The 21,129-nt window shown below is 38.6% G+C and overlaps 1 protein-coding gene across 2 annotated transcripts in view; it reads left to right on the top strand.

The window, feature by feature from the left end:
• The window catches only part of trappc9 (trafficking protein particle complex subunit 9), a 211,951-nt gene that overhangs the window by 126,366 nt on the left and 64,456 nt on the right, over positions 1–21,129 (top strand). For both annotated transcript variants that reach the window (XM_079368513.1, XM_079368514.1), the window contains one exon: positions 14,734–14,886. In XM_079368513.1, coding sequence (XP_079224639.1) covers positions 14,734–14,886 — 153 coding nt within the window. The remainder of the gene's footprint in view (positions 1–14,733; positions 14,887–21,129) is intronic.

The raw sequence follows: 21,129 nt of genomic DNA on the forward strand, positions 1-21,129 counted from the left end.
CCCAGTCATTTCCTGTTCCATGATGAATGAGGTGTCAGGCGCAAGATGTTTTCTTGAATCTTCATCCACCACTAGTGGAGCTGAGGCTTGAAACCCACCGTCTCAAAGATAAATCTGTCAATCACCAACATATTCCTTGAACAACAAAATGGTTTCTTGTTGTTTCTGTATAATGTTTTTTTTTTTTTTTTTTTTTCTGGAAACAGAAAACAGAAAAGGCTTTTATGCGTGGAGCGACATATAGCTCTTTGAACGGTTAATAGTTTTTTGTAGTTATGTGCGTCTGAGCAGAACATGAAAGAAGCAACAGGTAGATGTTTCCATCTTCAAGAACAGACGCCGTGTGGAAGGTTATGTTTTGAATGCCACGACTGAAAAGCAAAGATCAGATGTCTTTGAGCAATAAGTTTAGTTTGCTGAGTGCGTTTCCTCTCCCTGTAGGCGACACACTGTTGGGGGGGGGGGTATGGTGAGTAACAGAGTGCTGCTTTCATTTTCTCATATCATTCACAGACAGTCTTTTACAAGGTCTTTATCCCCTTGATGGTGTTCTTTAATGGCCAATGAAAAAAAAGAAAGAAGAAGAAGTGATGCACCTCTTTGTGTGAATTGACGCTTTGATGTCTTTGAGCCCGACAAGGTTCCCAAAAAAAAAAAAAAAACGCTGTGAAGCTCATACTTTTCTTTTTTCTTTTCATGTTTGCTTTTAACAGAGCAGAACAGAGGGAAGGGGGACATGTTGAGGATGCGTGAAGATGTCTTTTCTGTGGTTAGTTTAATTATGATTCACAGTGAAAGAATTTACACTTATAATTATATCTGTCTACTTTCGTGAAATAAATAGACGTACATTTGTTCAATTTCCAGACTTTTTTCCATGACAGCAGTGTTTAGTTCTTATACTAGTGCTCATTATAATAAAAATCTATTCACAAGTAATGCCCCAAAAAGTGCTAAATATCTGGGTTTCTTTGGACTATGTGGATGCATTAAGACTGATTAAATTCCCAATAATAGACACATTATCCTGCTTGTTTGGTAAATCAAGCTTATCAAGCCTTGCCTTCCAGAACTGAGAATTTTTCCAATAAAGAACATATTACCATCCCATTAATTAGTGGGGAAAAAATAATCGAGGCAGACTCACAATTTTTAAGTCTTAAGAATTCAAATTGATTAAAAAATTAGCAAAAAAATCTTCTTCTTTTTTTTCACCCAAATTTTCCGACTGGCATTTTTTGTACTTTTTATACAAGATCTTCAGTTCCTGGCATTTTTCTTCAGGTCACATTGGTATGCCGATGTAGAAGGAGATGTGTCAGTCCTGGCTCGTCAGTCGCGCTGCTAACATTAGCTAGCTCCCAGTGTCAGTAATTTGTCGCTGTGTCTGACATACTAACATATACTGTCTATGGAGCAATAAGATGTTCAGCCTGTTTCGACTTTGTTAACGGCAAGCCTTAGGACCCATTTTGGAATCTACAGTCACCGGGGTCGGAGGTAGCTTGCTGACCGACACACACACACACACACACACACACACACACACACACACACACACACACACACACACACACACACACACACACACACACACACACACACACACACACACACACACACACACACACACACACACACACACACACACACACACACACAATATCATTTTACTGAATTGCTGCCAATTCTGAACATACAGTAAAAATAACAAGGACCAAAGACCTTCACCCTGGCTCTCAAGGAAGGTGGATGCTCAAGATATTTGGGAAGGAACTCATGTTGATGTGCACAGTCACAGCTTACCAGCGTACTCCCAGCACAGTCAAATTACGTTGTACTTGTACCTGTACCTGTTACAATGACAATAAAGCTCTATCCCATCCTTTCCCTCGACGTTGTCCTCAATGAAGTGGAACAGCAGACTGGAGTAGATCCTGTAAAAAAGTGCTGCTTTGAAACAAAAAGGGAGTGTGGCAAAATGGGGAATCAGTTTGAATCAAAAACCAGTTTTCAGTCCAGAGAATGGACATGGAAGTAAACTGTGACATATTTATAGATTTACACCCCTACCATCCCAAGTAATGTTGATGCAAAACACTGAATAGAACTGATCATAAAAATGATTTGGCAACAACAAACTTAACTTAAAAGAGTAAAAAGACAAAACTTCACAAAATTCTTGATGTCAGATGTTAGGGATTAATTGACATCTTGAAACCAATCAGAATCTAGTATTAACCCAGTTATTGTAGTGAACCATTAATTTATAATCCACATTCCCAAGAAAACACCTCACAGTGATGTCTTAAAACAGGCCATTAGAAGATTTCTCCAACGGAATTATAACCTCTGAAGTTCAATTGTGATGCAAATGTGTTTTCCATCGTTGCGCCGCAGTGGGCACATGGAGTCTGGTTCTTGCAGAATGACCTTTTTCTCTGAGGCCGTTTTCTTTACCACCTTGAGCAGAGAAAATGAGCAGGCTCTAATGGTCACTGCTCTGCATACACAGCATGTGAATCCGCAGTGCTCTGCTCACTCACTTTATATTCCCTGGTTTTAGGAAAAAACGAGCACTCCAGTGTACTGTCAGAGTGCCCTGACCTTTCTGCCACTGGACCTTAATCTAATGAGCAAATTATTACCAGATTTGACAAATTAAAGTGTCCGTTTTTTAATACAAATGGATAATAGGAAATATTGTCCAAGATGTCAGTTTAGAGTCATTTCCATAAAGCCAGCTCTTAAGCGTTGTAATTACGTGGGTTTGACAGTCAAGTCCTTTATTTGGTGATTTTGTCGTACAGATGGGTTTGATTAAAGCGTTTGAACAGTATCTAATTATCAGCATTGAAGAGCAGAGGCCCCGAGGCTTTTGTCTCTAGCTGTCATCTGAATAAATACAACCAGTGGGAGGACGTCCTCGATCTGCATCTCGTGATATGAGCCCTTTCAGCTCATCATCAGCTTCTTCATCAGGCGCTTGTTTAAGAGTTGCATAGTGATCCTCCTTTTGCTCTATTCACAATGTTCACCTCTTTGCTGCTGATGTTAAAGTTCAAGAAAAATTGGTTTACTTCAGGTGTTCTTGGAAACATTTTCAGAACTTTTTTGGGGAAAAGATGTAGTAATTACTTTTTTTTTAAATATATATATGAAATCTTTGTAATCTAACTTTTATTGAAATTAAGATCCCCAAAAAGCATCAAATCGCTGGTGTTGGAGATCTGCATAGCTGTTTGATGAAGTTGTCTAATTAATATTTGAATAGACTACTGAACAGAATTGCGGCCACCTCTTTATTTCAGTTTGCATTTTAGAAAAGTAATAGAAGAGACATCTTGAGGATTAATGTTTAATTGTCAAGAGTCAGTGTTATTACTGTGATGGAATTTCAGTCAACTTTCAATCAAAAGAAAAAAAGCATTGAATGTGTTTTTTTTTGGCAATTTATCTTAATCTCAAAATACAAAAATAATACATAGCCTTCAGTATGTAATCTCCCTCCTCTCCTCCTGTAGTGTTATGCTCTTATACAACTGTATACTAATGCATTATCATTTTAAAATGATGTAAACATATATGCATATTTTTTTTTAAATAAATGTAAAGAAAAATCTAAATAAAAAAAAAAAGTACTTAACTTATGTTATATATTCTTTTCGTTGTTGACTACCTACTTTACCTCAGATATTTCCAACAGTTATTAAAGCCAGATAAACAGGTAATATTATCGTTGTAACAGGACGTGTCTTGTCACGGTGGCTTCCACAGACCTGACATGATTATCGTTGCCGTGGAAACAACAGATGTAACGTTGAAGACTGCTGCATAAAGAAGCGGGAGCTGCTACTGAAAGCTGCCGTACTGCTGCTGCATGTGCTGAACATCATTTAAATTATACTCAGGCACATTAACTCGTCCGTAAACATATTCTCTTCCACCGGTCTGTTTCACCCGCTCGATTTAGCTTAGGCGAATTTGGAATTAGTTTTCATCAGGGGTGGCGAGAATTAGCAGAGAGAATAGATCTCATGATTCCCTGCCAGTCTTAATGTCATCTTCTGTCATTATTTTGATTGAGAGCCCCCTACCGGCGAGATTTAAAGTACATACTGTGCGTTTAAAGCACATTGTTTACCATACAACTGAACACAATATTCAGTCTTAGGGATGCTCTTGTTCTTTTCCTCTCCATCTATTTCTTTGCCAGCAGAAAGTTGTTCTGATTCCAATCCTCTTTCTGCATAGACACCACTGTTGTGGCTCTCAGGAGATATAAACTGGCCTCTTGGGGGTTTACATCTCATCTCATCACAACATCAAACCCCCAGTCGCTTCCACGATTGCCGCTGCAGAGCCAGCTCAGTAAGTGCTCACAGCAGCATTTTCTCATTTTGAGCCATGCCCCCTCTCCATTCGCCATTCATTTTACCTTTTCCACATCGTTGCACACAGGGGCAGTCAGACCTCATTGCATGAGCTTTTCAAACAAAGCTTGTTTCCATGGTGACCACCTTTCCCCTTCTCGCGCGACTTTTATGGCAGCAGAGCACATAATGCATGCAGTCAGTTATCCCATCTTCAGCAGCCCCAGCCTTCTGTGGATATTACCTTTTGTCTTTCCTAAACATTGCACTTCAAAACAACCTTTTCCGAAGTTTCTCAGAAATAGTGTTCATGCTCATTATGCAAACAGTATCATGCAGTATATCAAAAACAGTATCTGCTGGAGATAGGAGGACAGAAAAGGCATAGGGTTATCAACAAAGATGACAGCCAACTGCTGAGATGTACATCTGCTGCTGCTCGACCTCTTCCTGGGAGTCAGGTTCATATTTTTATTTTTTATTTTTTATTTTTTTCACAGCATCTACAGGAGTTTCTTTTTCTTTTTTTTCCCCCCTCCTTAAAGTTTCTTGAAATGATATGTTCCCTAGGGGGCGTTTTAGCCCTGCAGGCTGTCTTTGAAAGGGTTAGTTATGTTGCTAGAACATCAAGATCTTTCTCTAATCTCATCTCTCAGTCCTTTTGTACACTAATGTGTTGTCAGGCACTTCCCCCATCGTGCATCAGCCCTCTTTGACACGATCATGTTTTTAATATTGTTGGTATTCTGGAAATGTACCCTATCTCGGCCATTTCAATTTATTCATAGGGAAAGGAATGGCAGATTTATCTGTCTCTCAGCCCATTCCTTCTCCAGTCGCCTGCAACTTTACCGATCTTACCGTAATGTTAAGCCCTGTGCTATCATTGGATTATCCCATTCACTTACACAGGTATTATTTACCAGCTTTGTCACATCTTTGGGACTTTTCTTGCATGTCATTCCCTTCTATCTTTACATTCTCTAGCTCTCTTCACTGAGCTAATAATGGCAACATGCCCCCAAAAAGACTCCGGATTGCAGCAGCAGAGATAAAAATAGCTCACTCGGCTTGCAAAGATCCTTGAAAGCTTTCATTTGAATGACAGCCAGCACATTATAAGATCGTTTGAAGAGAAGCATTCTTCATTACCTATCTGTAAACAGTAATTGGCATAAAAGATCCTTTTTTTAATCCCGGTTACTCAAATTGAGCGATAAGCGGATGGATGAAGCGCCTCTGCCTCTGCAGCCACTGCATACAAAGGGTTACACAGAGTCAGCCGCAGTCTAAAAATAGACTGTTGCTCTCGCCTGCCTCTGCACGGGCCTCTATGGATCTACGCCCTTAAGCTCTTGCACGTGAGGTAAAAATAACCCTCTCTGTGAAAACATTCACATACACACACACACACACACAGTACCTTCTCTGCTCTTCCCCTGTGACATAACACAATCACTAGCTATGAAAAAAAAAGATGCAAAAAGGCTCTGATAAAACGATGCTTTGGAAAGAGTTGCTGTTCTGTTTTGCTGTTTAGAGCATTGTCCATACTGCTCACAGCATGCACACAGTTACACACAAGTGAAAAAATGCACATGTTGAAGATAAACAAGATAAATATATCTTTAATACTTAAACGCTCAACTGCAGCATAGCTGTGGTTGCAGAACACCCCCAAGACTTGTTGGAGCAAGCATGTGCACAGCACTGAGGTGTCAGAATTGTTATTTTGTGTACACGTAGGAGTTTATGGACCTCGTGTTTGAAATGATTCATGGCTTTGCAGTTGTCAGATAAAAGCCATCCCTTATGCTTTAATGTGATTATCATGTTCTTTGGGTCTGAGGCAGCACGGCATTTAATTAGGAAGGGGTCATTTCTCTGTGACCGGCTCGTCCTAAGCTGATGTTAGTGCTGCCGTTAATAAATGCTTCACTGCCACAGCTATCTGCAGGATGGTGATAATTAGCAGCATGGTGTCAAAGGTCTCAGCCGGTGAACAGGATGATATTTACTGGTATGACTATGGTTTGCTTTAGGAGCTGTTTTTTTTTTTTTTTTGTGACAAAATATTGCAACAGCTGTACTTTGGGAAAACATTACTGGGGCTCTCTGCCCATAAAAAAAAATTACACCTGTATCTTGGATTTATCATTGCTATCTTTGTGTCCATGCTGCTTTTATGAAATATTTTCCATGGCTGCTAAATCACACTGACTGGTTCAAAAACAATAAGTGCAAGATCTACAGAAAATGTTGAACCACTTCCTTTCTATTTTGAGCAGCTTTCTCTTATATAAAGGACATTGGTTCAAATCCATCAAATCATACAAATTAAAGTTCACATTGCCGTCTCCAAGTGTTGTTTGTTTTGCTGTCCCAGTCAGTAATCATTGACAGTGACTCCACCCATTGGTTTCTTAAGAGGCGAGATGAAGCCCATGTTAGTATTTGACATATTGGAAAGGTCGTCTCAGCCTACATTACATCTAGCTACAAGCAGGCAAAGTGGTAGAGCTGATGTGGGCCTTAAGTCTCCCTGCAACAGCTGCAGCATGCTCATCCAAACTCATCCATGCCCTTAATTAGGCAAATGTATGCATAACTCTAAGGCTCAATAAGATCAAAATGGATAAGCTATGAAAAACATAATCCCCATTCAATGTGTACCAATCAAGAAATTAGCTATTGAAACCAAATTGTTTTTAAATCAGGCTGTAAACATAGTTATTTCTGCTCTGATAATCGCCTTTTTAATATGGGATCTTATTGGAATTCATTGGTTTTGCAGTTAGCCTCAAGTGGACAATCAAGGCCCTGCAATTTATTTGCACTCGTGTGTTAGCTTCATATTCAACACCATAGGTTGCCACTTGGTAGAATGTAAACTGTATTTTCTACTCTTTTGTTGTGAGTCAATAAGTAACACATTGTGGGTCAAAATAATGCACAATTAACAGCAACTTTCATTTGGAACGAGATCAATTAAATGCTAAAGCATTTTTTTGGCTGTGCTTTAAAACGTGAAAAATCAGAAAATAACAGATTTCACTAGTTTCTCTGCAAAGCATTTGTGGTGCTGATGTGCGAGCAATGTCCCCAACATACTGAAGGTGGTGAGTGCTGAATGAAAGAACTAACCTTTGGTTGACTGGGCATGGTATAGACGTCCACATCATTTCATAAATCACATTATCGATTTGTTTCTGTTGAATTCACTTAAGACAGGAGTCGTCTTTAGGGAAGAGCTTTAGTGTGAAACAGTTCAGTGATTTGAGTGGAAGAATCACAGAGGTGTTTATCACAACAATGAGCCACTTCACTGGCAGCTATACGAAAGGAGTCCCGATCTCTGCTCTGAGAAACCTTTGAGAAATGTCCTTGTTTTATGTTATTAATCCATGAAAGCAAATACTATGCACTATTGTTTTAGTAACCTAACTACACCCAGCTTGTAATTTATAGGTAAATGGTCATGTAATATCTGGAAACTGTTCACTGACAAGATGATATGTTTATAGTGTCATTCAAAGTGTAATCCAAAAGGCAACTGGACTTGGTGGAATTTTTTGAAGATGTTTGTGCTAAAGGCTTCAGTTCTGAGAACTGAATAAGTCTTGCAGAATTGAATTGGACGACTCAGAACATTTATACTGGTCCTGTCAGAAAGAAAATCATTGTATTCAATGTATCATATTATTTTTGTAATCCCTATGGTAGCCCTTTTATGGAACTAAAGCAAGAGTTGTTAAACGCACAGTATCTAACATTGGCCGTCAGAGGGCTTTCAATCAAAATAATAACAAAATAACAGTCCGGTAACTTTTATTAGCAGCTCCCGCTTCTGTATGCAGCGGCCTGTCAAGTAACATCTGGTGTTACCTTGGCAACACCAACACCTTGACATTTTGTGGCTGTCATGGTGGCTTCCTCGACTCGTCCCATTACAACTATAATATTCAAATTTCTCTAGCTTAGAAAAGTGTTGGAAATATTTGTGGTAAGATGAAATTAATTAATTAATTAAATATTTTAATGTATGCATTGTAATACATTATACACATAGCTTTGAAGCAACTCATAACACATCGTCAAGGTAAGTAAATGGTAATTGGACTTAAGCTTGTATATGTTGCTTTTTCTGAGTACACAAAGCACCTACAAATTCATAGACAACCACATACTGATGGCAATTTCATTTGTGCACAATGGACGAAGCATCGGGATTGTTACGTTTCTTGCCCAATTACACATTGGACATGTGGTTGCAGGAGTTGGGGATCCTGCAACCACCTTACTTAACCTAACAGTTACGAGACAAACCACTCTACCAGCTGAGCCAAAGCTGTTAGTTAAAGTTTTTTTACTTTTCTCAAAGCGAGAGACAAAATGTTTAAAGTCAGTCACACTCTTTATCATGTCACATTCCTTTTTTATACTCATAGTCCATTCCAGCTCGAGCATCAGGTCATCAGAGAGTTTCAACTTAAAACTTGAGAGTTTTCCACCAAACTTTCTCAACACATTATTCACCGGGCAAAAAGAACTGAGGTATGATCTGTTCAAATATGTACAGCAGAAAATAGCGCAGAATAACACTCTGCCTGATGCTTTGTGCTTTCAACCTGCTCAGGGCAAACAAACCTCTGCTTTGTTGCTACTCGCACAACATAGAGTCAAGCTTATTGTGAATCATCAAAATACCAAATGGATCCCGGCTACAAAACAAAATAAACAGTCTACACCTGACTTAACGCCTACATGCCCAGAAAAAGCCCTGTCCACTGACAAATACTTGTAAGAAAAGAAACCGCTTTTTTTTTTGCTCTGCATGCATCGACACGAATAGAATTACTTTTGTTTTTTTTACTGCCGATCTAGTTTTCATCCATGAAAGTCTTTTATGGTTTTCTGTGCGCTAACTGATTCCAAGCTTATCCCGCTGAACAGATGGAAATTTGTGTCAGAACAGTCCATCAATCCGTTCAATCTCACATCTACCCATGTGGCCTTTCTCAGCCACTGAAATTAATGTCATGCAGGCTGTTATCAGTGAGGGGCTTGAGGGGAGGCCGTACTATTTGGAATCAGGGCTTGAGATGCTCCACTGTGGCTTAAGCTCAGCAAACAGTTTGTTATTAAAAGCCTTGTAATCGACCAGATTAGTCTCCAAATATGACCTATCCTTGAAAGAGTCCACAATAAAATCAATAGAAAAAGAAGATGGTGGAGAGCTTGGGTCTGTTAAAGCTCTCCTGCCTTAATAAAAGAGGTCTATTGGGGTTGCTCAGAGGTTTGATGTTGTCTTTGCTACACTAACCATAACTGTTCTATGGAGTTGCATCTTCTTTATTGACCAGGCTTTACTGGTGCAGTAATAGGTCGTGCTATCCTCCTGCTGTTTTAAAATTGTATACATTGAAGTTCCTGTATTGCTAAAGGTGGCCAACTATCTCGGGGAGACACTGCTCACATACTACTTTTGTTTTTGTTAAAGTTTATGTCGAGTCAAACCAGTATTTAAAATGTCAGTATATGTCAACGTAATCCACTTATTACAAGGGAATCACCACTTTGAATAATTAGCTTGCCTTGACAATCTATTTTTATTATTATATTTTTTTTTATTATGCTATGCTTAATTCTGTTTCACCAATTCATTTTGAAACGTTAATATAAAGTTGTGATAGGGTTATACAGTTACAACCCTATATCAGGTTATATTGGTTCACACTGTGTTGATGACGTGTCCGATCACTGTTAGATAGCTGTAAGTAAGTGAGCCTCTTTCTTTTGTTAGTATAACAGAACGTGCAAAGGTTATTCATGTTCAATTACTGCATCTGCCTTTAAGTAAAGGGCAGGAAGCACCGACTGGCCAATGTGAAAACAGCATGTGACTTGGTAACAAGGCTTGAGCACTTTAATTACACACTTGACTGCTGCATATGCATGTATACTCGGGGATAGGTTTTTTTTTTACTCCAATTTCTTTCGCCTTGGTAAATGTGACATCTCGATGATGCTGTCTAGTATTCATTAGCATGTTTCGACATTTTGCAACGCAAACCCAAAAATTCCTCACACGACTCATATAAAGAAGCAGGCAGGTCTTCTTTGTCTCACCTTGCTACAGCATTCTTCTTCTATTTATGTGTTGTTGCATCTATTTCATCTTCATGGTTTGTTCTTGAAACGAAATTAGCACATACTGTAGTAACACCTTCTGGATTGAGGAGTGGATACTGTCATGCGCGACTACCTTTTGTTTCCACTCAGACGGATTTGTTGAATGGATGCATGGACCAAACCGTGACATTTAGCCAGAATACAAACACATGGTTGATACTGTTATACCATTGTCAATTGCTACATGTAGAAAACGTACATATGCCACACAGTGACAATATTAAACATTCCATTACAAAGATAACTTTAAAGAATAAAATAAAAAGCACACTTGGCCACTTATTATTAATGTATACTGATATACAACATTTTTTTTAGTTTCTCGATAATGAATGCACTACTTCCTGTTTAGACTAAATTGAATGTCTGATTAAAAGCTGTATTTTTACAATGATTCTAAGAAAATATTAAATACAATGTAACAGTAGTTGCTCTTCAAATTGCAATGTGTGCTTTCACTCCTTGGAAACTGACCATAGTCCATGGACCAACAGTCCATATTGGTTCCCATTTGTCTTGTCAGTGTTAATGTGGCCATCTGGTTCTTAGTGATTACCTGTCTAAAGGAGACCAGACTCAGGCTTTGGGAGGCAGTGCCTTCTCATTTAGGACCCATTTACATTGTTACAACCCGGTATTTTTAGACTTAGTGTGTAATGTGTGCGTTTGAAGATGACTGAATGAAAGGCAGCGCCCATCTGAAGACCAGACTTCAGTCAGTGACATAAGCCTCGTGCCACTAATGTTCAAAGGCAGATGCTTTTGAGTGTGTCGCAGCAGGAGCAGGAGCCGGAGCTTTCCTTGTGTCTTTGTTTTGAAGTCTTAATTTGTTATTTAATTTGGGCTCTGCCTTGTTGTAATAGCTGTGAAAGGATGATTGCATTGCCTTTTTTTCTCTCCACCTTACTTTGATGTTTTTGTGTCTCTGGACTCATCAAGACATTTTTCTTTTGCAGTGTCATTTCATTAATTATTTTAAGTCAATGTGGCAGACAGATGAGGCAACAGATCACCTTTTAAGACAGTCAGGAGCTTGCTAATGTGAAATCCAAAGTAACATACCGACCAAACATGGATTTTAATTAGGCTTTCTTCCCCAGTCAACTATTATTTGAAGATCATTTCTGATCTGCTAGGTCCAAATTGTTGTTGTTCAGATATTCCCTCTTCATATGTTTAATACATGATTTGAATGCTCAATCTTGATGGCAGATTAGGAAACATAGCAAAGCAGAGCCCAGTTTAGTCAGTCTTCCTGTTCTCCTCTCAGTGCATCAGAAAATAACTCCAAAGGGCGCTGACATGGCTTCTGAACTTGAACCCAGAGATGAACTACTGATCAATACATGGATCCACTGTGTTTTATTCAAACAGAATGAAAATTGCACGGCATATAAGTCCTTTGAATTTGAATTGCATTATTATTATATTTTTTACAAGATATCGACATCTCGCTGACAGACATATCAGCGAGATGCCTATCATGTTGAGATATATCAGTGTTACGAAACAGGGACTGATTAAAAAGAGTGATACTCTAACTCTAAACTTTAACTTTCATCACACAGTTAAAGTAGATGTGTTTTTATTCAACATCTTTTCATCAACAAGTGCAGAGCAAAAGAAATACATATCAATTCAATTTTTCATTTGTGTTGTACCATGCGGTGTACGAGGTACTCATAACAGAACAATTATCTTCTGACATTTTTTGATACCACTCAGGATTAGTCTCTACTTTTTTGAAAACATCTCACAGAAACCCATATGAGCCCCTCATCATCTTGAGCAAGCCCAGCTCCTGGAAGAATTAATTTGCCATCCAAAATGTCTAAGAGGAAAAGTATAGACAGAGTTCCTCAGGATTATTGTTATTATTAGAACAAATGTTGATTCTTTTTTCATACCAGCCACCACTGGCCCTGATTAATGTGTGTTTAATGTTTGTCTTTTCAACATGGTAAATGCACACAGACTTTTCTAGTCTTCTAGACAACTCAAAGTTGCCTTTACACTATAGGCCATATTTACCAATTCACACCCTTTAACACACCACTGGTAATGCCACTCAGGAGGAATTCAGTGCGTTGCCCAAGAACACTTTGACATGTGGCTACAGGAGCTGGGGATCAAACCCCTTTTGTTTGAGAGACAACTCAATCACAAAGCCACATCTGCCCTCCATTTACTTTTATAAACTGTTTCAGGTGGAATATTTGTATGTTTGTTGGATAGATTTTTTTATTATTTTCTGAAGGGGATGGTTTCCTACTCAGTGATTAAGAGACATGTAACACACACATAAAGGTCTGAGAGGACGTTTTGACGTGCAGTTATGGAAAAATGTCAAAGTTGGCTCCCAGCTCACAAGCTTCTGCAGCCCCAAATAAATAACACATCTAGTTAGTTAAGATGAATTATTCTAGGGCAATGGACCAAGTGTCATCAACATGTGCATAAAGGGGATCTCACAGAGACAAAACTACTCAGGCTGAAATATAAACAAGGAATGATGGGATTTCTAAGGATATGACAAAAAGACTCGGGGTCACACTTAGTTTATTTCTCTCTTGCTGGTTAAACACTATTACTCATCATTACAACAGCAAAACATTGTTTTTCTTCTTTATATTACTTCTGTTCAGTGTCCTTCACTGTGCACAGCTGCTTTTTTTTTTGAGTTATCACCTAAAACACATTAGTCTCACACATTGTACTGTTTCCACTCTATAAAAAGACTTGGCTGAAGAAGTTGGCGTGATGCTGTGATAGCACGACACGAGTGAGGCTGAGAAGTCAGATTTGTACCTAAGTCTACCAGAGAAAAGAATATACTTTTACCTTTTCTGTTACCTTTGCAAACACTTCATGGACTCGTTAGCTAATGTTCCTCAAAACTCCCTCCAAGGATAATTTTGATTGTCGTAGTCCCATTAACCAGAAATGTATGGCATGGCTGCGTTTGTCACCACAACAGCCTCTTCATCAGGACATAGGCATTTTTTCTTCGTGTATAACTTCTCTAGCGGCTAAATACAGTAATCACCCTGAATGCAAAAATAGCTTCACGTTTGTTAATAATATGATAATTTTAATCATGCAGCTAGCTTACTGTTGGACAAACAAATGAATGCTACTGTTGTATATATCCAGTTTTTTGTTTGTTTGTTTTTTTCTGCCTTTGGAGACAGGGCAGTTGTTGGGTTGTTGGTTGCGTCACACACTGATTCATGCATGGGTCTTTGACAGCTGTTCGCCTCATGCAGTATTCCTCTTCTCCTAGCTCCTATTTCCCCTCAGGACATCTTCATCCACTCTCTTTGTACTGAACCCCCCAGTTTCAGCTCTGAAACGGATTTGTGAAGTAGGATAAAGAATGTATCCAGTTGATATATATATATATATATATATTTTTTTTTCGCTTGGTGCTTGAATACACTTTAGTTAATTCGAGGTCAACTTCAGGTTCTTTTTAATTAAAGCTTGTTGCTCTCATTTTGGTTTGTTCAACCAAAACTGTGAATCCTGGATGTGACACTTGACATGACCTCAGGCAAAGCAGACCTCGGCTGGTGTTAATAAATTACAGATCCACAGTGGAGAGTGTGAGGCTTGGACCTCTGGGTGTTTGTTCAGAGCACATAAATAATGTACGCCATGACAAACCACAATATGGAGGCCACGTTTGTTGCCATCACGCAAAAATGTCAACAAGATTTTCAATGAAAATATTCTATATATAGAGTATATAGACCTTGGAGACGGGGCCTTCAGAGTCACAGCCCTCACCCTCATAAGCACCCTCCCTTTAGACATCCACAGTGCCCCATCTTTGGACACATTCAAAAAGCTCCTCAAACGCCATCTGTTCTCAGCCTTACAAACTCTCAAAGCTCTGCCTCTCCATCAGCCTCACATCCATTGTTACTTGTCTAAGTCTTGTTTTTTGTTCTTTTTTTGGTCCCTCCACTATGTGGAAAGCTTTCTTAATGTGCCTAAAATCAGCTGGTCAATATATTGTGCACTCATTGGGCTGACAAGATAGCAGAATTTTAAACATGAATGTGTATAATCAAACAATATCCGTAGCTGTATGCATAGGCAACAAAAACAATCCACAATCCACAAGCAAGAACTTTCACAGTGCATATTCCATCTCTTGTTGCAGGATGGCCATCCAGGTGGACAAGTTTGACTTTGAGAGTTTGCCACAGCCGGACCAGGAGACGGCACGCTTCACAAACCCTAAACAGCTGGAGGAGGAGCGCCAACATGCCCAAGGCTTCCAGATCAATAGCAAGCTGGGCATCTGTTGGAGCATCATATCCTTTCAAATATTACACGTATGTACTGTATGTTGGCATGACCAATCAGCTGAATTCATGTCCAATCGATTAATGTGGTCAAACAGATTAATTCAGTATTGCATCTATTCAATGTTTTTGGTTGATGTTACAAGGATCTATGATCCTGGACATCTGGATCCAACATCTGGACACCCTTTGGCCATTAGGGAGCTTGTTCGCTTGCACTGACAGATGGGAATGCGTATGGCAGGGTACTCACGGTGATGTCACTACGAAGTGATGTCTTAGTGTGTGTATGTGTGGGTGTTTAATTGTGTCATGTACTCATACAACATATTCCCATAGGTCTCACTTTGTGGGCAAGCGTTGGGGTCTATCCAAGGTAAATCTTTGACGGCATCATCGTCGGCATGCTGCCCTCAGGCGGATGAGTCTTATCATCTATTCCCTTATGGAGGTTGTCTTCTGACTTGTCAGTACCAGTTGAGCACTCACAATCAAAAATGTATAGCAGTGTGTTTTTTTCGTAGGTGCAGTCTGTGCTAGGAAATGTGTTCATTGGAGCTGTTAAAGGAGACACTATTGTGTGTCTAGTATAATGCTTGTTAAACCACAGCTGCCATGAAACTTACGCTAATTTACAAAGAACATCCGGAATATAAGTTGCTCCATTCTACAAGTTTTTGAGGTCTCTCAGAGATATTTAAGGTTTAACTGTCTTATTGTGTGACATTTTCAAAGGTGTGAAACAATGTTCACAATGTGAAGTTTGTGTTCAGCTGTGTAGCTCTTTGTAGTATCCTCTCTGTTTTCACCATGTAGAGTTTGCAATCTTGCTAACTGAGACTTGTTGCCACCGTTTTCTTGCATGCATGGGAAAAATGTGACAATGGGGAAAAGAAAGAGAGAGAGAAATTGGTGTAAATGTTTGTTATGGTTGTGGCTGCAATTGCAGTTTATTGTGGTATATTTGTCCAAGGATACCCACTTTCTACCGTGTGTCTATTACACGATTTATCCCCCAAATATTTCAAAAAACATGTCAACCGAATGGTCCCATACACTGAAAATAAATAAGCAAATAAGTGTTTCTGAAGCACCTGCACATTTGTGCTGGTGTTTCCAGTTTATTCATTAGAATTATGGATGTAAGGCTTATTTAACCCCTGGCAGAAAATACTTCTTTCGATTTGTCGATAAGGCTACTCAACTTAAAGCATTATCATGCAACTCGATTTTCCACTTCAGAAAACACAAATTCTTATCCCTCCAAAATAATATTTAAGTATTACATTAAGCTATTGCTATATTCTCTTAATGAGCAAACAATTGTAGCCCCAACATTTGACTCACATACATAAGTCACAAACTGAATAGTTGAACACTTAAATTTGACATCCCCAGAAAGAAAAAAACAATATTAGAGTAACTACACTGGCAACACATGGCAATACAACATTGGGGGAATTCAAGCTACTCTACTTTACTAACTTTAAAGCAAGGACTAATTTGATTGGCAAGAAAAGCCAAAACGAGTCAGTTTCCTGCTGTCAAAAATTGCAGTAAAACTCACCAGCTTAATAACATGTTGGTGTTGACGAGGACTACTAAGGTGATATGCATACAATGCCATGTATCAACACGTTTCTTATCATTTGATGGTTAAGAGATTCAAGAGCTGCCTGTCAGATTTGTGGTGAGCACAGTATTCAGTTCATAATGAATCCAATCTCAGAGCTACGAAAGTTTCCATTATATTTCTCCTCTTACGAAGGCGGAAACACTCCCATCATTATGTGTATTGTTTTATCCACAAGCAACTTGGCAGCATGTAGGCAGGGAAGAAGGAAGAAAAAGACAATGCATGAAAATGTATTCCAGTACAGTCGCATGTTGCATAGTGCCGGTTTTCATCATTCATCAACTTCAGAATACATCTTTTGGGATGAATTTGTGATTTTTAAGAAGCTTCTTTTGAACCTGAACTGCTAATGGACATGTTCTTGTAATATTGTCATCAGGAGACATCCTGTGCCACTGCAGCTTTTCTGGGTACAGGGGGAAAAAAGGATGCATTTAGAACATATCCAGGCCAAAACATAAATCTGAAGTTATTTGAAATAGAGGTTCTACATTCTCTTTCAGGCAAAAATGGAAAGAGTGACATTTCAGTTTTCATCTTTTATTAAAATGCTTTAATTTTATTCATACCACAAAGCCTATCCATATCCAGTCGTGATAAGTCACATACAGTATTTGAGGCGGCAGTAGAGCAGTCCGTAGGGACTCGTGCTGGGGACGGGAGGGTAGCTGGTTTAAGTCCTGATGTGGACTATGATATGGAGGTTGGTCTGGTAGCTGGAGAGTTGCCAGGGCACTTTCCGAGCACTGCCGAGGTGCCCTTGAGCATCAACTGAATTTACCATTATGAAAATGATGTTTCAAACTTCCTTTTTGAACAAGATTGAAAATGAGTTTATTTCTGCTGGAAAAATGTGATATCTTCTGACAGAGTCTGTATGTGAGTACTGGGGCTTTTACAGCCAGCATCAAGTGGGCACTCGATGAAATGCAGTTCTTTTACTATTTTGCAAATTATCTTAATTTCTTTTATTACCCGAGGTTGACACTTCAACCAGGTCAATACATTTTCATGAATATTGTTACACCAAACAAACAATACAAACAGGAAAGTAAAACTGTCATACATAATAAGTAACTGAATCCATGTACCAATTAACATAATATACCAAAAGGAAAAAATTACATCAGCCACAATTTTTCTGAGGAACTACAACACACTGTTCAACTTTCATTTTATATAGATGTATATAGAACCTAGAAAAAAACTTTTGATGTAAAGAATAGGCATAGGCACTATGTTTGTATTATATATATATATAAATAAATAAAACCACATCAAAAGTTTTTTTCTGGGTTTGTTGTCTTAGGGACCAGCTTTTGAGTCTGTGGACATAAAGAGATGGTAACTCAGCAGCAGCCTAAGGAGCACAGTGGTGAATGAGTTTGCCAAAGAAATGAATACAATGTAAAGCATTATCGTGCTATACAGTGAGTTAATAGACAGTAAGTAAAGCTTTATTAATATTTAATCAGTTGCAAAGTGCCTCATGATAACAATATAAACATGATTAAAAGCAAAATAAAAAGTAGTGACATTATACAACCAAAAGGAAACAAAAACACAAAACAGGGATCAACAGTTACAAAGAACCTTGTGTACAGATGATTTTTCTTTATTGTCCTGTAGCAGTGTAAGGCTTCAGCAGCTCTGATAGATTTTAAAAGATGATTCCAGGAGGTAAAGGCTAAAGAGCAAAGGTGCAAACACCCTTTGTTTTGCAACTTGAGCATAGTATGGAAAGAAGGCAGAGAATTTATGATAGCAAGCGGAGTATAGAATGAGGAGGTCAGAATTATAACTGGGATTGAGTTCATGCTGTACCTTGTAACAGGATCTTGTCGCTTATTCTGACTTTACAGAAAGCCGATTGAAGGATGCAAGAACAGGGAAGATATGGGACCAATTGCTGATTCTGGTTTATAGTATTGCAGCTTCATACATGTCTGAGGTTTGTGTAGTAGGAAAAACAAATTATTCCTGAAATAGAAACTTGATTTAAGTTCAGTTTGGTAAACGTTTTCAGACTACGACTTCAATCAAAGGTCGTGATTCAATGTGATACCTTTTGTTCAATTTCCACTCCTTGAGGCGTGCAGATGTTGAGAAGATGTGATTTTTTTAAAGCTATATTATGGGGCTTTTTGAGACTTACATTTTTAGATAGGATATTGAAGAGAGTAAGAAATCAGAGGGAGAGAGGGAGTAGGGAATGACGAGCCACAGGTCCTCCCGCTTAGAGGACTACAGCCTCCAAACATGGCTACTTGGCTACCGGCGCCATGTTGAGAAGATATGAAGTAGTCTTTGCCAAGTTCAACCCTTTCATAGCACTTATGCCAAAACAATAACATACATATAATATTATATGAACGCGATTGTTATTGTCCATACATTTCTTGTACATAAAAGCACATTACTTGTGCAAGATATTTTTAGTGCCAACATGCTTCTCAGGTAAAGATTGACGTCAGTAGAATCCAGTGCATTGTTGGACTTATTTTCAAATTGTAGCAATGAATGATGATCCAGACATCAGGCTAAGCTGTGATATCAATTTATTTCTGTCTGCTCAGTTTAACCTTAAGTCCTATGGTCTCATTGACTGCCTGCTGCGTGTTATGTTTTCCTTTCATGTGAAAAAGAAGTTACTAATATATTGCCGAACTGAACAAGAAGCAAGAATTACTAAACAGTAGCCTTGAAATATTTCATACCTAAGCAGGCATGCAGTGATTGTGGGCAGCTATGTGTCAAATGAATGTATGTGCTTTGCTCTAAGGCATAATTACAGATGCATTTATCCAATCCAATGTTTTATTTATTAATCATTTACATCAGATTTACAGTATTCTGGTCACATAATACTTTGACCAACCAATGTTTTTATGTGTCCTTTCCAAACCTCAGTAAATCAAGGCTACCATTATTTAGCTTCTCCCACTGTGGCCCATACCTGGACAAGTGCCAGGAAAATTGATGTATCGATCGATAGAAGGAGTCTTTTAATCATGTGCTGTTTTAACCCTTGGCTACAGTATAGCTGTACTCTCACCCAACTCACATAACAGTTCTTAAATTTGTTCCAGAGTTAATAAAGTGAGACCATTTATTTGCAAGTTTTTTCATCAAACCTGTATGAAAGTGGAATGATCGATTTCCCATCATTTTATTCTTTTCTTTTCTTTTTTCAGTATGACATTTCTTGAGAGTGATACAAAAGAGTAAAATGAACTTCTTACATGTCAGTCGGCTGTTTGCACTAAAATAATAGACTTCTTCTTGTGAGTTAGGCACCAACTTCACATTGAGATAACTTTAGACTTTGCTTTTTCCATTCAACAAAATAGGTTCACTGGGGAACATTTGACCTTTTTGAAAACCAGTTTTATCTATCTACAGTAGATGCTGTGTTCTGTGTGCTGCAGACAGTGCTGGGAGTTATATGAAGTATGTAGTCGACAAAGACACCTTTTTCTAAATGAGCCAAAGCATCAAAACATTCTTACTGCTTTATAATATTTCCAAAATCTTATAGAAGTTAACACTTTTAAATGCAGTTAGTTAACAATTTGAATTTGTAGGTTGGTAGAGGCGGTCGTTTCTCAACCAAGAAGTCGATGGTTCTATCCCGAGCTCCTGCTCTCCCGTTTTCCCCGTGGTAAAGTCACTGAAACCCAAATTGTTCTCGCTGCTTCGTCACTTTCTATTTCACTGCCTGAGAACAGATAACATATATTTACAAGCTTCATCATTTTAGTTTACCATCAAAGTATTGGACCATCTGAAACGTGAGTGGTTGGAAGTGCTAGATTACGCAATATGTATTTGTGTTATCATATCTGTATTATTATGAAGATAACATAATGTTATAGAACAAGCCTCAACTGTAATATTTAATCAGACCTTAGACTGCAAGACTACAAATATTATTTTAAACCTTCAACAGTAGCTGTGTCACAGGAATAGCAGAGTTTGTAGTTGGCATGCTCTACATGTACTTTAAAGGATGAATGTGCAACTTTGTAATAGATGTCTCGCTTGAGCCCCAGCATTAAACCAAAGCAAACCGCTGTTTGGCCACACCTGAAGCCTCCGCTCTCCTCCAGCGTCACACCTCAGACCCTCTCCAGTCACATTCACGCGCCGGAGTTATCAATTAGAACGCGCCATAATTAAAAAAGCATTAAGCGCAAACAACTTTGCTCTCGATGTTATAACCTGCGGTTTGCATTGTTGTGTAAGCAGGCTAATGTTTGCTCACTTTGGTTAACTCGTAGCTTATTTTTGCACATTAAGTGACATTCAAATAAGCAGAGAGCAGGCCGTGTTTTTCTTCTTTTCTCTAGTGCTCGGCTAAAACAGCTTCATACATAAGTCCGTCGCATCCATGTAAACATGACGTAATGATGCTTTGACAACAACAAAGCCAGAGGGACTCACTCGTTGTCGACATTCATGACTCAGAGAGACATTCACAGAGCATGTACAGTACGTGATTTCTGCTATTTACGCGTTAAATGTCACACATTCTGCCTTTAAAGGTAAAATGACACAGTGCATTAATCTGGGGCTCATCTATGTGCAGTGTGATACAAGGCTGTCTATATGAAGG

Source organism: Symphodus melops (assembly GCF_947650265.1).
Source record: "Symphodus melops genome assembly, chromosome: 18".
NCBI classification, from domain to species: Eukaryota; Metazoa; Chordata; class Actinopteri; order Labriformes; family Labridae; genus Symphodus; species Symphodus melops.